This window comes from Colletotrichum godetiae (assembly GCF_030913485.1).
Source record: "Colletotrichum godetiae strain CBS 193.32 chromosome Unknown BDP55scaffold_157, whole genome shotgun sequence".
In the NCBI taxonomy this organism is placed as follows: domain Eukaryota; kingdom Fungi; phylum Ascomycota; class Sordariomycetes; order Glomerellales; family Glomerellaceae; genus Colletotrichum; species Colletotrichum godetiae.
Window position 1 is genome coordinate 1 of NW_026851405.1, and position 10,586 is coordinate 10,586.

A 10,586-nucleotide genomic window follows, 5' to 3' on the forward strand; every position below is an offset into this window, starting at 1 on the left:
TCAAATTAGTAAACGCCCTCTCCTCTGCTGCCAGATCCGTGCCCGGCTGTCATTGCGATGCTCGACGTGCCAACTGGCGTCTTCCTGGACACAACATTTCTCGAAGAGATTGAGCACTTCCGGAACCACGTTGCCGGAACGCAGTGCTGCCTCGTAGGCTAAGCGTTGTCCGATAGCTTCCACCATGGTTCGGCAGCGAGGAAGGATCGCCGCATTAAATTCTTCGCTTCTATGGCCGCTCGACGTAGTGGCCGCTCTCGCTGCCATCTCATCGAAAACTCCCCTCTCGTACATGGCCAGAGGACTTGTTCGATCGCCCGGCTGAGGCAGGGAGTATTTCTGTGCTAGAAGCTCCGACGCTAGGCCTGCCCCACAAGTTAGTGAGTGAAGCTTAGGGCATCATACAACCCATACGAATGCTGATGACCAGCGTATCACCCTCGGCGACTGAATTTCCCTGAAACGTAGATCCCAGCTCATTGATCTGGTTGTAGGCATACAGGCCCTGCCATCCGCATCGTTCGGCCAGCTCGACGAGCAAACGAGATGAGCGAACCACGAGTGCTTTGAAGGCGGTGGCAAGACCTCTACGGACGTCGGCGGTGGTGTCGGGGTTCGTGAATTCCCGGACGGTCCATTGGGCATAAGCATGAAGGACCTCTCCGAAGGCCAGCGCCTTGAGTATGGGGCGCTGCTGCGTGCTAAAGCTCATGATAGGCACCACTTTCCCGTGCTTTCCGGCCCCAACCTTCCTACGCTCGCTGTACACGGCCGTGATGCACGCGGCCACCTTCAAGGCGGAGACGCCCATGATGGACAATGACAATGTTCCCACGGACACTCGCCAGATCTGGTCCAGAAACTCCGCCCGCTCGTCTTCGGCTCTTGCAGACGAACCGAGCAGCGCGCTTGCAGGAAGCTGAACGTTGCTGAACGTCGTGATGGAATGGTCCAATGGTTTCGTGCCGGGTCGGACCGGCAAGACCCTTGACACGATCCCGGGACGCATCCGGGTCGAGTCGTTGATGGGAACGACAAAGGGTTTGACACCCCGGCTCTCACCCCCGACCAGAAGGCGCGCAAAAACCACTGCTGCACGAGCGATCCCAGCCAACGGGGTGGTTGGCGGCATCGCTTTGGCGGCGCCGAGGGCCGGCGTGTGCAGCACGAAAGACCCATCATCGAGCATCGTCGCCGTCGTGTCCAGGTTTCTGGCATCAAGGCCGTGCTCAATTTCTGTCAACATAAACTCACCGCAAACTTTGAACTGTCGCAGATCGTCGAGTAGAGCTGCCAAGTCGGGTCGCTCGTCTGCGAAACGGCCGATTGTCCCGATGCAGAGGTTCAAATGAATCGTTGCGATCACGAACGCGGTCATATCTCGAGCAGCGATCACTAAAGGAACTCAGCTTCGATTCATCTTTCGCGGTTGAGGTAACGTACTATCGAAGTGAAAGCGCCAGAAGTTAGGCGAGAGGTGAAGGATGTCGTGCACCGTCAAGCCTGTGGTCGATTAGATGACGCTGTTTGGGATCGTTCTCTTCATCTGCTCACCACTTCTTCGACAAAGGTCTCTCGCACGCTCATAGTGGAGTTGAACTGCTTCCCCCGTAACTTCGTGCTGGTGTTCTCTTTCCGCGTTCCACAAGTCGCTTTGGCGGTTGAGTAGTGTTGACGACATCTCCCAAGTTGTTGGGCAGTAGAATATGTGGTCTCAAAACGCAAGCTGGGGATGATTTTGTAAAGATCGTTGCTGCGATCTTCCACACTTTTGCGTTTGTGTGTGAGAGAAATCAATCCACACACTTGTTGCTATAGGTTTCGTATGTATGTACTGTATGTATACATACGTAGATACGGTGAAATCATGTCGTCAGGCACGAAATGGCTTTCCTGCCAACTTTGAGCCCGCTCTGTGCAGCATCGTTTGGCGACAAATCCGAAATTAGATTGCGTCAAAAGGATCTGCGATGGCAGAAATGGAGGTTGGCAAATCCGGAACGTCAAAATCTGATGCCTCGTCATTCTAGGTGGCAGAAAGACTCTCAGTTGAAGCGGCTCATTACTGCTCTACCACGTCGTCGTCGCAGCGTTCATAAGGAGTAACACTCTCCACGGTCACAGTGCGTCTCCGACATCGCTACCACTCCATTCACCGTGCTTTGGACACCCTCACTTTACATCACACAGGTCATCTTCCAATCTATCAAGCAGGACCAGCGAGATGGAACTACGGGATGCTACCGCATCTTCTCGTGAGTCGCGATGGATTAGCGAAGAGGAGGATATTTACCCATTCCAAACCGCCTTCGATGCTAGTCATGACATCGGCAACGTATGCCAATCCAATTGCCAAGCCGTCTGCATCGGAACCCCTTACGACTGGGATGGCAATCTACATCTAGGAGTCTGTCCTGGGAAGGACGTATTCCCTATTCCGCTCGATTCAGGCACAAGCTTCAACGGCGTGGGCATGTCAATCAACACGTCGCAAGCTTCGGCTCAAAGCGAGGTCAGCAGGACACAAAGGAAAGAAACGTACGCGGATCTGATTTACAAGGCCCTCCTCGGCCAAGGGGCACACCAGATGACGTTGAAAGACCTCTATCAGTGGTTCATCGATAACACCGAAAAGCCAAAGGAACGGCAAAGAGGCTGGAAGAATAGCGTCCGCTCTAACCTCAGCCTGAACCAGGTAAGTTCTTATGTCTGCAGCTTGCAAGGATCTCCTCCAGTCTCTTTTCCCATTTTCCTAAAGAGAAACAAGTTTCAACGTCTGAGCACTTTCGTATAGGCAACAATGACTGACGTTCGGGCAGGCATTTCAACGACTTGAAGGCAAAACGTCTCGCTGGAGTCTCGCAACTTGTTCCGCAGAGGGCATCCGACCAACGCACCAGTACCGAAACTGCCAGAGAAGTAGAGTCTTTACCAAACCCACCAAGAAATACCGAATGGTGCTGCTCCCTAGACCTCTGATCCCAAGGACTCGGAAGGCCCGACGCAAGGTTCTCAGACGTCCCCCAAGCCATGTCGGTCCCCAATTTTCGGATAGTCCCTGGCTCTACCCATGCCACGAGCATTCCGTGCCCCAGTACATCCAAGACTTCAAGCTGCAGGGTTCTATGGACACCATTCAGGCTTCCTATTCCATGATGTGGAATGTAGCATGGCCGTTTGGAAATACCGAACCCGAGTCAGTGTGGGTGGATTTGAAGACGCATCTGCCTTGGTGCTGTAGGTTGCCTGATACCCTTGGGTTGTGGTAGACTCGACTCCTCAATGCAAGAAAGACCCTCAACTCTTTGCTGCCCTGCATCGAAGACCATTCTACCGCATTCGCCCTCAGTTGTACGAATTCCATCGCTTGATAATACGGGCTGATCATACTCTTCCGCTTGCGGGCTATAATCAAGAACCCGTATACGTTGAGCAGTAGGCAGTTTGCTGCTGACTTGAGTGCCTCAAGGCAAAGGTAGAGCCCTGTACTATGAAAGTTCCTAATCTTCTGAGTGGAATTATCCTGTCTTGCCAGCCAGAGAGACAACGTTCAGCTTCTGGGAGACCGGCAAACGATGTCACTTATGGACACCATGGCTTTGGCTGAAAGGCCAAGCGATATGATCAAGACGCGCGTGCTATCTGGCGTCACTCACGGCTCAATTGAGATATATGGAGAGCTGCGGAAGCAAGATTTTAGTTCAGAAATTCCAAGTTAAATTATAGTCACATGAAAGTCTAGCTAGGTACTTCGTTGGAAGGACAACTCAACCTATCCAGTGTTGATTGGATCAACAGAGAAACAATAGTTTTCACAGTATCCTGTTCAAGATAATTGAGAGATACCGGAGGTGCCATCAGGTGATTCCATCATGCCCAAAATGATTCTCTTTACCTTTTCACTATCATCGCCAAGCAACTCGCCGGCTCCATCCTCTTCAAGACCTTTCAGAGCGGAGACGTTGGTACGATACACGAACTCTTTGATAGCTTGTAGGAAGTCCTCGCGCACCTTCTTTCGCATTCGATCATTTCTAGCCTGCTGTTGCATCTTAGCCACGATCCCAACGCAGTTGGAACTTTCGTGGTACTTAATCAGGGAGTTGATCGACTCGCCGGTTAGCTTGAAGACCACCTCGTTTTGCTCCCTCATGTCGACGCGAATGACGGATGCCTTGATGTGGATAAGTTGGAAGTCGGATATTTGGTTGGCGCTTTGGTGCAGCTCTGTCTCTGAAGGCTTGGGCACCATGATGCATGCAAGATACCAAATGCTCTGCGGAGTCGAGAGCGTTTTGATCAGACATATTTGGTGATGGAGGACGCTGTCGAGCGGTTCCGTTTGTTCGCGGAAGCCCCGAAGTGTCTGAGTGCCCCACGGCTGGACCGTGGGGCCAACATCAACGACAAGTGCAGACGCTCTGGAGATGCAGTTCGCCATCGGTGTAGGTCTGAGACCATGCTCCATACTTGCAGCCAGGGAATCTGGAGGAAATTTCGACGTTAGATGAGAGGATAGAGAAGCTCAGGATAGGGTTTTTGGGGTGGATGGAATAGGAGAAGTTGCGGCGTCAGAAGGGCTTTGTACCGAACATATGTCTCGGCAGCAAGACTCCACAGTTGAATCTCTGTTCTTTGTGGTACTTGCTGGTCTTCGGATATGTTTCGGCGTTCATTAGGCTGAGGATTCAAATTCTAAGATCTCGACAGAAGGTGCAGAAAAAAGGGGATGGGATGAAGAGGCAGTGGCTTTATACGCCAAAAGCCAGCTGCTTGCCATTACTTCTTATCGTCAAATTGTGCCAGGTCTACCAAGAGAATGGGTCTGTACATGAGCCATCTGGTCTTAGCCCTTGTATCATCGCAGTAGGTCGCGGGGGGCAATTTGAGTGGAGAGAGTGGATTCGTCTCCACGCGTTGGCAGATGCGAGCCAAAATGCACATCAAAATTAGCTCGAAAGGAACATGGCACACGGTGGTCCAGTTGATTACGTCCTGAAGTCATCGTATGAGTTCAGCTACGCGGTATGAAGAGGAGAGTCTGGACTGGTTCTGGTGCGTAGAATCAAGCCTGGCCGTGCCTGAAGATGTTCAGACCACCAAATAAGCCTGCTGCGAAAACCAACGCCTTAGCTAGCGCAAATGATCGTTCACGAAATGTAGAGACAGCTCAATAAAAACCCTGTTGCTGTCCGTTTCATAGGTACGAATTCAAGAAACAAGAAATCGGAGGTGCATTATAGAAGGGCACGTACCTTTCTAGGTCGTGGGGCATCGTAGCTCGTATGTCGAATTAAGACATTCTGGGCCAACTCCGTCTTTAAACGAGGTCGAGGCTCTCCAACTTGCGTGGCTGGCCCGACAAAGTCTCCTAGTTGTACCTAAAGGCTGCATCGAAACGTAACGCCGCGGTAAACCACAAATCAGCCACGATATGGAAGGTTCTTGACTGAAAAAGGGTCGTTTTATCTTGGGCCACGGATCTTTTAGTAACTGCAGCAACAACGCTATGTATGCATTCCATTGTAAGATAAATGCACTCGGCACAAACTACAGCAGAGCTTCGGGAAATAACCGCTCCCGGATCCAACCTCTGAGAACCCCGCCAGACCTCGAGGTATGGCCAAGCCGCAATCCGCTTGTGGGCGCCATACTCTCTGGAGATATTGCGCGAGTTCGACTGCTTGCTCAGCAAGGGCACATAGTTACGGAATCAGATGGCTGGGCTCTATACGACGCCTGCATTTGAGGGACGGACATGATACAGGCGCTCTTGTTGAATCCAGACATCGATTCCAATTTGGAACTTCCGGGAAACAATGGGAGAACTCTGCACCATCTACTCCGCACTCCGGCCGCCCAGTTTCAAGGTAGCAAGGTGAACGTCATACAGCTTCTCCTCCTTACTGGCGTGGATCCTTTCCAGCGCGATAATCTCGGCGATACTGCCTTGCACCTACTTGCCGGACCAGTGCACTGTGATAACCCGTCAGATAGAATCACAACAGCGCGAGTTCAAACTCGAAACCGAGTCTTTGGATATCTTGAGATACTTACTGCGTAGAATGCATACGTATGTAAGGCGTGCCACTGACGATAAGCCTCTGGACAGTGTGAACAACTATGGCAACACTGCTTTTGTTGTGTCAGTATTGTATGGTAACACTGAGGCTTCCAAGCTTCTATTAGAGAGTGGGGCAAGGAGGGACATCACGGGAGAGTTAGAATCACTGTCGCCGGGTGCCAACCTTGAAAGTCATGAGCCCAAAATGACAATCTCGAATCGTTACGGCATTGTAGGTGATCTCTCGGATGTGGAACAATATATGTAGCTCGTGCTTAGCCTCAAATTCATATATCTTATTGCTCCTCTATCTCATCACAAAATACTCTTCCCCGTATGCATGCCTTTCTGGCTTATGTGACTCCGTGTGTGACAGTATCTGCCTCACGAGTAGAAGAACCAGCTCCTTGCGTCTGTTTCCCCAAATCCTCCCTGTCTCAAAGAACAGAACTCGACTCTCTGCTCAATCGCGTCTCTCATGTCCCAACCTACCATAGAACAAGCGAGGGTCTCCTCAACAAACCGCTCCAATTTCGCAACGCATTTCTCTAGCCTCTCTGAAGGCGTAGAATCAGGCAGCTCTGACGACGTTTGTTGCGCAAAATTCTGAGTCTCCATCAAATTATCCGCAATGTCCTGCAGATCGCTTTTGATTGACACGATCTTCGTCAAGTGCTGGCTGAGACAAAAACGTCTTCGTACTAACGAATTGGCTTGCTTCTCGATATGGTTCTGCTGGAGAACACGGAGCTCCCGCAGATACAGTATTTTTTCTTGTAGTTTCAGGATTGTTTGATATTGCCGATAAGCGTGGTCCTGCTGCGCGAAGACTACAGCTTCCAGTTGCTGAATACTTTTGCCCTGTGACTCGATCGTCTTTCTGTACATAAAAATTGTTCGGGGGACAGTATATTTCTTGATGGAGGGAAGCTCGGGAACGGTATCGGTATCCGACATGTTGCGTTTATAATAAAATATAAGTTGTAATTAGAAGACGTGTAGTCAACGAGATTTCAGGGAGATCTTGTGAGGGGAATGGGGCATTTATAGTAGAGCAGCAGCTAGGAGCCAGATGAGGAACAGAGCTTCACGACAGGTATAGTTTCAAGTTGATTTGTGGTTGTCAGGCCGAGGAGCACTATCTAACGTTCCATAACTCTTATGAGAATCTTCGCTACGTACAGGGCCTCGAATGATGAGCATTAGCATGCATGAGCATTCGGACCACCATCCCTAGGCTGGTCCGGTAGGAGGAGCTGATCGAGGATTGACCTAATGAGCAGACCCTCGCTCACCCTCTCTCGGCGACTTGGCCAAGGGTTTGAAGTCGTAACGCCGCCTAGCTTTCTTCATCGTCGGCACCTGCTTCGTTTGGTTCGCTGCCATTCTCAGTCCTCAAGCCTGCAGATCGCTCCGCAGATTGGAGAACCGGTCCCTGTCCCCTAGAACAAGACGCAAGCGACGATCCCCGGAGTATTGTGTTGACAGAGTCTTTGAACTTTCTGTTGGTGCATGCCCACTCATGAGCTACCTCAGGACGACCATCAGCGATTATGAAGCATGAGTAGCAGTTGATGTATGGGCGCGGAAGAGCTCCAGATTGGTTGATAAAAGGGGAACGAGTGGGCACCGTCGCCAAGCTGCGCGAGGACGTTTCGGCCCTGACTGAAGCTTACTTGATTGCAGACACGGCTCTCGTCAAGCTGGCCTGTTGGCTTCTTTTGCTCTACAATGTACGCTATAGAGGTATCCTGCTGAAAGGCCTCGTCCGATTGCTGTTGGTCAAACATGAGTGATATTCAAGCACGCTGCCAGAAATGAAAGTCCAACTACTGCCACATAGCGTAGCGCTTTAGCTGCTTCCTTGAATGGACCCAGATAAGCACGTCATGTGAGTGACACACTTTCTAAATCGACGGCCAATAACATTTGCGAATATGACAGACAACGTGAGGATCCCATCGTTGTTTCCGGATTACTGGCTATTATCACACGCCTCGAACGGTGGCGAACAACAGGCTCTCGGCACTGGCAGACACTGACATCTCTGAAAATGTCAAGCTGCCCATGGATACGTCCACCTTCCCACGCCCTATGGCTGCGCTGGCCGCGTAGGTATTAGACTTGCCTTGCAGAGTGGTGGTTATCGCGAGGCAGGGCTCAAACCGAGGAGACCCATACATCTTCGGCCGCCTGGGCTCGGCCAAGGCCCCTTGATCGGCCGTTCATGCGGCTGTCCTGCGGGGTTGGGCCGACAAGAATGCGTGCGCGCTTGGGGAAGGCGCCAATTAGGTTTGCGGCAAGAATGCTTTCCGCAAACTATCCAATTATATGCTCTGTTTAAAGCAGGAGAAAGGAAGGGGCAGGTGAACTGTTGATAGCAACCCTGAGGCGGAAGTTCTGGTGCGGGGCCGGGCTGGAGCATCTGATCATGGTCCGATATTTCGATCTCAGCAGGGATGAACCTAGGCGTGAACGAATCTCTGCAGGGTTTTGGGGAGCACTACCAACGTGAATATGTATCCGTACTTAGCGACAAGCCTCGCTGGCCGGGAGTCTGCGCTCGAGATGAGGCCGCTCCAGCCGGAATCCCTACGTCTCTGCATGGAGGCCACAGCTTGCAGGTGGACGGCGGAGACGTGGTTTGTACACAACTTGAAGAGGCACACAGGCGTGACTCTGTTCGCAAGACGAAGTCTGCTGCGGCCCACCTTGCTCCTGTTCCGTGCACCGACAAGGATGAAAGAGCACACCCACAGGATCTTTGGGACGAATTGAGGTGCAGGGGCGCAGGCACACGCCTCCCTGGTCCTGAAGCTAGCTACAAGCATGGGTAGGTACTCCGTACTGCATGGATACTTCACCCAACTGGAGGGGCGTGCCTGAGTTACATTTTAATCATGGAAGTGACTTTGATTCGTGTCGTAGCCAGCCTGGCCAACTTCCCTCTCGCCTAATTTTTCTTGGCATCTGCTGTTAGTGAATGAGTGAGCCTACCACCAAATTACTAACAGCCGAAAACTCTTCACCTCCCCTTGCCGGAGCCCGCATCCGCGATGGCCTCACAGCCGCCGTCGGGCACCGGACTGATGTCGGCCGACCAAGCCGACCCCGAACCAGGCTCCGGGACACCTCCGGAGCCGAACCCCACCTCAAGAGCTAAGCGACGCCGCGACGCCGAGGCACAGCCGACCCGGCCCAGCCTAACGGGAAGCCAGCTTGATGCCACCACCGACGCCCCTACCTCGGCCGAGGGGCCCGCAGCCTCTACCGCATCTGCTCCGAGCGGATCTGCCACAGGGTCCGTCTTGACAGCCCTTGCAGAAGAAGCTAGACAGTACGAGGCACGGAAAGACGTCTTTCTGACCATTGCACGGTCCGTCGACAGCGTTGTCGCCAGCTTTGACGGTTCTAGAAAGCAGATCGCGAAAGAAGCCACTGCCTATGTCATTCAAACCCTCAAGAGACTGATCAATCACGAGACAAGCCCAATAGCGGCCCGGAGTTGGGCGGCTGTCGTCGCACCGATGGCGGGCAACACCACTGCGGCGACCCGGAGCGGCCAGAGCTGCCAGAGCTCTGCCCGCCCGAAGGCCACACTCCCCGCCGAGGATCAGCCGCAGGCGCAGCCGAAGGAGGACCTCCGCATCTTTGCCCGCGTCCCGGAAGAAAGCTTAGCGGCCGCTCGGAAGATCGCACCGTTCGCCGTACGACAGATCGTCTGTAAGGCCGTTGGCCTGGGGCTAGCGGACCTTCCCCACGTCTACCATATCAGCACAGGTTACTCTCTGAAGCCGCGAAACAAGCAAATACAGGAAAGACTACTTGCAAGTAAGGCAAAGCTGGCGGAATGCCTCGGCGCCCACCAGGTCGAGACGCCTATCAAGTGGTACACTTACGTTGTGCCGCGATGCCCAACAAAACTACACAGCATTGGCGGGGACGTCCTGGACCCAGCCACACTCGTTGAAGATGAGGTCTTCGCACAGACAGGACAGAAGCCTGTCCTTGCTCGACCGTCCCGCCTTGGGCCCAACCCAGTCACGAACGAAATATCTTGGCTCATATCATTCACATCAGAGGTCACGCCCTTCAGGCTCTTCAACCAAAGCGGCAGATCTCTGCCCGTCAAGAAACGAAGGACGCTCATCCGACACGACCCCGGCTGCCAGGGCTACCACTCCAACCGGTTCTGCGGACGACGACCGATCTGCAGCAACTGCGGAAGACCTTCCGATTCACACGAAACGGGACCCTGCATGGCCAGGCCCCAATGTGCCAACTGCTGCGGCCCCTTCCAAGCCAGCCACACAGACTGCCCAGCGAGGCCCTCGGCCGTAAACGGCGTCGTCTCCCTTCCCGGTCGAAAGGAGCGGGCTCGGATCCGGAAGGCCGGCCAGAAAGCATCGGACACTCTGTACAAGGCTACTCGATCCGACAGTAGCCAGGAGGCGGCAGGCGTCCCTACCTCCACCAGCCAGAACCAGCAACCCGGCGCCAAGCGCGCGCGCACGAGAACGCC

The 10,586-nt window shown here is 53.1% G+C and overlaps 6 protein-coding genes across 6 annotated transcripts; 2 read left to right on the forward strand and 4 right to left on the reverse strand.

Annotated features, from left to right (window-relative positions):
* Window positions 1–1,767, reverse strand: BDP55DRAFT_688700 (acyl-CoA dehydrogenase/oxidase). The gene is made up of 2 exons (XM_060576665.1): window positions 1,555–1,767; window positions 1–1,503 (listed from the first exon to the last, which is right to left on the reverse strand). Exon 2 carries the CDS (start codon window positions 1,376–1,378, stop codon window positions 392–394), a length of 987 nt encoding a protein of 328 aa, XP_060421307.1. The 5' UTR covers window positions 1,379–1,503; window positions 1,555–1,767; the 3' UTR covers window positions 1–391.
* A 706-nt stretch (window positions 1,768–2,473) lies between these two features.
* BDP55DRAFT_625043 (uncharacterized protein) lies at window positions 2,474–3,698 on the forward strand (the record flags this gene model as incomplete). The annotated part of the gene is made up of 2 exons (XM_060571414.1): window positions 2,474–2,695; window positions 2,820–3,698. 2 exons carry the CDS (start codon window positions 2,474–2,476, stop codon window positions 3,267–3,269), a joined length of 672 nt encoding a protein of 223 aa, XP_060421308.1. The 3' UTR covers window positions 3,270–3,698.
* A 1-nt stretch (window position 3,699) lies between these two features.
* BDP55DRAFT_688705 (uncharacterized protein) lies at window positions 3,700–4,783 on the reverse strand. Its single transcript, XM_060576666.1, has one exon. It carries the CDS (start codon window positions 4,466–4,468, stop codon window positions 3,827–3,829), a length of 642 nt encoding a protein of 213 aa, XP_060421309.1. The 5' UTR covers window positions 4,469–4,783; the 3' UTR covers window positions 3,700–3,826.
* Window positions 4,784–5,638: 855 nt separating this feature from the next.
* On the forward strand, window positions 5,639–6,080 carry BDP55DRAFT_741067 (uncharacterized protein). The gene has a single exon (XM_060580430.1). The coding sequence runs from the start codon at window positions 5,759–5,761 to the stop codon at window positions 6,062–6,064; it is 306 nt and encodes a 101-aa protein (XP_060421310.1). The 5' UTR covers window positions 5,639–5,758; the 3' UTR covers window positions 6,065–6,080.
* Window positions 6,081–6,343: 263 nt separating this feature from the next.
* Window positions 6,344–7,077, reverse strand: BDP55DRAFT_688708 (uncharacterized protein). Its single transcript, XM_060576667.1, has one exon. The coding sequence runs from the start codon at window positions 7,019–7,021 to the stop codon at window positions 6,449–6,451; it is 573 nt and encodes a 190-aa protein (XP_060421311.1). The 5' UTR covers window positions 7,022–7,077; the 3' UTR covers window positions 6,344–6,448.
* A 953-nt stretch (window positions 7,078–8,030) lies between these two features.
* On the reverse strand, window positions 8,031–8,962 carry BDP55DRAFT_97480 (uncharacterized protein). Its single transcript, XM_060581343.1, has 2 exons — window positions 8,572–8,962; window positions 8,031–8,489 (listed from the first exon to the last, which is right to left on the reverse strand). The coding sequence occupies exons 1-2, from the start codon at window positions 8,893–8,895 to the stop codon at window positions 8,208–8,210; spliced, it is 606 nt and encodes a 201-aa protein (XP_060421312.1). The 5' UTR covers window positions 8,896–8,962; the 3' UTR covers window positions 8,031–8,207.
* Between the last annotated feature and the right edge of the window lie 1,624 nt (window positions 8,963–10,586).

Coding starts and splice junctions, on each gene's coding strand:
- BDP55DRAFT_741067 (XM_060580430.1), top strand. CDS start 5,759: ATGATACAGGCGCTCTTGTTGAATCCAGACATCGATTCCAATTTGGAA.
- BDP55DRAFT_688700 (XM_060576665.1), bottom strand. CDS start 1,378: ATGACCGCGTTCGTGATCGCAACGATTCATTTGAACCTCTGCATCGGG.
- BDP55DRAFT_97480 (XM_060581343.1), bottom strand. CDS start 8,895: ATGCTTGTAGCTAGCTTCAGGACCAGGGAGGCGTGTGCCTGCGCCCCT. Junction 8,490..8,571: donor ACGGATACATATTCACGTTG/GTAGTGCTCCCC, acceptor GACCATGATCAG/ATGCTCCAGCCCGGCCCCGC.
- BDP55DRAFT_688705 (XM_060576666.1), bottom strand. CDS start 4,468: ATGGAGCATGGTCTCAGACCTACACCGATGGCGAACTGCATCTCCAGA.
- BDP55DRAFT_688708 (XM_060576667.1), bottom strand. CDS start 7,021: ATGTCGGATACCGATACCGTTCCCGAGCTTCCCTCCATCAAGAAATAT.